This window comes from Macrotis lagotis, chromosome 1, assembly GCF_037893015.1.
Source record: "Macrotis lagotis isolate mMagLag1 chromosome 1, bilby.v1.9.chrom.fasta, whole genome shotgun sequence".
Classification (NCBI taxonomy): domain Eukaryota; kingdom Metazoa; phylum Chordata; class Mammalia; order Peramelemorphia; family Peramelidae; genus Macrotis; species Macrotis lagotis.
The window spans coordinates 759,003,977-759,008,520 of NC_133658.1; the positions used below are offsets into that span (position 1 = coordinate 759,003,977).

At 36.8% G+C, this 4,544-nt stretch overlaps 1 protein-coding gene across 1 annotated transcript; it reads right to left on the reverse strand.

Annotated features, from left to right (window-relative positions):
• Positions 1–201: 201 nt before the first annotated feature.
• LOC141488065 (olfactory receptor 8G1-like) lies at positions 202–1,137 on the reverse strand. Its single transcript, XM_074187794.1, has one exon. It carries the CDS (start codon positions 1,135–1,137, stop codon positions 202–204), a length of 936 nt encoding a protein of 311 aa, XP_074043895.1.
• Between the last annotated feature and the right edge of the window lie 3,407 nt (positions 1,138–4,544).

Below are 4,544 nucleotides of genomic sequence, written 5' to 3' on the forward strand. Positions count from 1 at the left end.
TTAGTATGTCTGATCTTTATGATTGCTCCTATAGAAACACTGTAATATATTTGAAAAGACAGAGAATCAAGCAGAGATTTCAAAAAAGAGGTTATGAGCAGAGTGTGTACATCATATGTCAGAATCTGAGAAAAATAAATTTTTTTCCAAAAGGAAGAATGATATCAAACCACCGACTCATTACCCTGACATTGATTTTCTTTACCAAAACATTCTCCGCTCCATGAACTTCTTCATGGCAACCTTGACATCCTTGTTTCTTAGACTGTAGATCAGGGGATTCAGCATGGGGACAAGGATTGTGTAAAACACAGAGGACACTTTTCCCTGTTCCATGGAACTGACTGAAGAGGGCTGTAGATACATGAAGGCAACTGAGCCAAAGAAGATACAAACAGCTGCCATGTGGGAGCTGCAGGTGCTGAAAGCCTTGGACCTCCCTTCACTGGAACGGATGCGGAGAATGCTGGCAACAATAAAGATGTAAGAACTAATAATAGTCAGAGTTGGAGTGAAGATATTAAATGCACTGAAGCAAACAACCATCACTTCATTAACAAAAGTGCTGGAGCAGGAGAGCTCTAGAAGAGGATTGAGATCACAGAAGTAATGGTTGATGACATTGTCTTTACAGAAAAACACTCTAAGCATGCAACCTGTGTGAGCTGTGGCACCAACTAAGCCCATCATGTACACCCCTCCTACCAACCAAATGCAAACCCAATGAGACATGATAGCATTATAGAGTAGTGGGTTACAAATTGCAACATAACGGTCATATGCCATAGCTGCTAACATGTGACACTCAGCAATTACAAAAATGAGGAAGAAATAGAGCTGAGTCATGCACTCATTGTAGGAGATGATGTTCTTCTCTGACACAAAATTCACTAACATTTTGGGGGTGATTACAGTGGAATGACAGAGATCAATGAAAGATAAGCTGCTAAGTAAATAGTACATGGGAGTGTGCAGGTGAGATGTGATACCAATTAGTGCTATCATACCCAGGTTCCCCACGATGGTGACCACATAGATGCTCAAGAATAGTAGTAAGAGGGGAATCTGGAGCTCTGGCCTATGGGTTAGCCCTTCAAGGATGAAATTTGTCACTGCAGAGTTATTTCCTCTGTCCATTTGAAAAGGATACTCTATAAGAATGGGAGAAAAGCAGCACATCAGAGGATATAACTTATTGATTTTTCAGAGGTTCATAAAGAATAGAAGACTACAGTGGATAGAGCACATGCCCTGGAATCAAGGGAACTGAGTTCAAATCTGGATTTTAGACATTTACTACCTATGTGACTCTGGGCAAGTCATGGAACCCCATGACTTGGGGAAAAAAAGAATAATAGGCTGGACCCCAGGCTCTTCTTAGTTCACTATTCAGTATTTCCTTGTTGCCTCTGGACACCAGTCATCTCTAGGTGTCTAACAGGGTTTGAAAGGAGTTCTATTTGAAAGGAGTGCATATTATGTAGGGACAACATTAGCAATATGAGAAATAATGAAGAAAGTTTTTCATTGTGGTCATTGATCTATCCTTGTTCTTTTCTATGTCCTGATTATGCATCTGAAATTCTAATAAAAACTCAGATGACCAGAAATAATGATTTCTGTACCCATTTAAGAGTTAAATAAATATTTTTAGATGACCAGTTGTTACCTGTTACCACCATGGCAAGCAGCATCTCTACACTTTCCCTCATAGTACAGTACTCTGTTTCTTCACCAACTTTATATTGAGATCTCTTGCTGACCAAGCAGTCTTTCAAACAACTAGTTCCTCTGACTCTAAGCTTAGAAGAACAATATACTCACCTTTCAGTCTTAGAACTTAGGGCTTCTCACCCAGTGTTCTAGAAGGTAAATGTCATTGATGAGGGTAGTAGTGCTGAAACTATGCCTCATGTGCCATTTTTTATTCTTAGTGTAATTCAAAGTGTGGATCTCACACACTGAACTTCTCTCAGAATTCTGAACTAGATATCCCAATTACTGAAGTTTCACTTCAGAAGTAAGGGAGAAATCAATGCACATCAATATAACCAGAACTACTGCCTTATTTATATGAGTGTTTTCTCTTAGGACTGGAGAGTCCTGGGATTTGATTAGAAGGTACAGATGGAGGCTACCAAAGTCTCTCATCTATCTCACTGGGTATACAGTACTTCTGATGTCAGTGTTTGCTTTTTTTCTCTTGTTTATAAGTTGTTTTAGAGATTAAATCTCTTCCTTATGGTCTGGAGGGAAATGGTCATAGAAAGTAGCAATGCTCTAGTTAAAATATTTTACACTGCTTCTTAGATATGTACTATTTAGTGAAAATTTGAAGTTACCATGATATTGAGAGAGGAGGCAAACTATTTTTCCCATTTATTATAGAAAAAGGAAACTGGAAAAAATGGGAATGCCTATGATATTATTTTTAGATTAAATTATTTTTTAAAAGGTATCATGCAATAGTGAAAGAACTCCGAATCTTAAAGGAATGAAGGATCTGAATATGATTTCTTCATATAACATGTACTTATATGAGGAACAGCTAACTGATACAGAATAGCAAGGACTGGACCAAGAGTTAGGCAGACTCTTTGTTGTGAGTTCAAATCTGACCTCAGACAATAGCTGTATGACTCTGGGAAAATCACTTAACCCTGTTTACTTCTGTTTCCTCATCTGTAAAATTAGTTGAAGAAGGAATTAGCAAATCATTCCAATATCTTTGCCAAGAAAACTTCAAATGGGATCATAAAGACTAAAGTGAATAAACAACATAATAGACAATAATAAGCTCTTTGAGTCCAATTCTCTTCAGCAAAATGGGGATAATAATACCTCATAATTTTTAATAATATAATTATCAACTACTATTATTGTTAAAATCATCATTACATATATATAATGCATAAATATTACATACATATTTGCTTATGTAATTATGTGACTTTGTATCATTTATACAATACACATATATAACTTGATTTGCCTATAAAATTTTTGTTGAAAATATTTCATTTATAAGAATCAATTAGTACTGCAAAACTTCAAGAATCTATGATTCTATCAGTATGGATGCTCCTTCCAACTATACAAACTACTATCCATCTGTGGCTCAGTATTTATTATCTTTGAAAGATATTATGGACAAAATATGTGTCACTTTGTAGCCAACCTTCCATAAATAGATATAGAATTGTAGAATAACTTAAAAGTCAATTAGCCAGGGTGGCTAGGTGGTATAGTGGATAATGCACCAGCCTTGGAGTCAGGAGTACCTGGGTTCAAATCTGGTCTCAGACACTTAATAATTACCTAGCTGTGTGGCCTTGGGCAAGCCACTTAACCTCATTTGCCTTGCAAAAAAAACCTAAAAAAAAAAGTCAATTAGCCAAATTTTCTCATTTTACAGAAGAGGACCATGAGAGTTAAAGATTTTAGGTGACTTTCCCAAGGTCAAAAAAGACAAATGAACTTCTAAACTTAGTGAATCTTCTCTTCAGAGAAAAAGTATACAGCTAATTACTTTGCATTTATTCCGGACCTTTTAGATTTGGCAAGCCAAAAATAGTTTGGGTTTCTTGGCACCTTCCAGAGTCACCTTCCAAACTATCATTCAGGCATTTTGGTACAGCAGAAAGAATGCTAAACTTGAGGTATTGGACTTAATGTCCCTAGATATGAGTTTAAATTTGAACTCTGCCAATTACTACCTATGTGATCTAGGGCAGGTAAATTGATCCATAGTTCTCAATGTGAAATGAAATGACTTTCATGTCACTGCACCTGTTCTTTCTTCCCAGATAGGTAGTGCAGAAGCAGGTACTTGGCCAAATGAATAGATTGTTGTGCCTAGAATCAAGGATTCCTGAGCCTCAGACATTTACTTGCAGTATGACCCTGAGCAAGTCAAATCACCTCAATCAACATTTTTCTCATGAGTTTTCTCTGTAAAATGGGGATAACAATAACCCATTTTCCACAGTTGTATAGATCAAATAAAAATATTTGTAAAGTGCTTAGTATAGTGACTGGCACAGAGAAGTACTTTAAAGTGCTTGATGTCTTCTTCTGACCTTCCACACTCAGTCTATCATAATTAAAAATTCACCAATCAACAATTAAGTAATTGTACACTCCTCTGGATACAATGTCGGCTTTTTTTACATTAGAGAGAGAGCAGTTTGCTGTGAATTGAACACAATGGTTATCAATTATATCAACCCACTTTACAGAATTGTCCCTTCAGTTGTGAGTGATCACTATGGAAGAATCTTCCAGAGTTGCACATCCCACTGTACAAACTAAAATGTGGGAATTCTAATGTCTTGGAAACCTAGAACCACCAATCATCTCTGCTTCTTGTCCTCATATAAACCCTTCCTCAAGTATACTGAGAGAATCAATTTTACTACTACATTTCCTCCTTGGTATGATATACCAGTACTCCCCTGACTGAGTTCCCAAACTGAAGCCAGATCTTGCCATCAAGATGTGAGACCTTTTGGGAGATTATCTTTTGATGGGCTCTTCCAAATCAG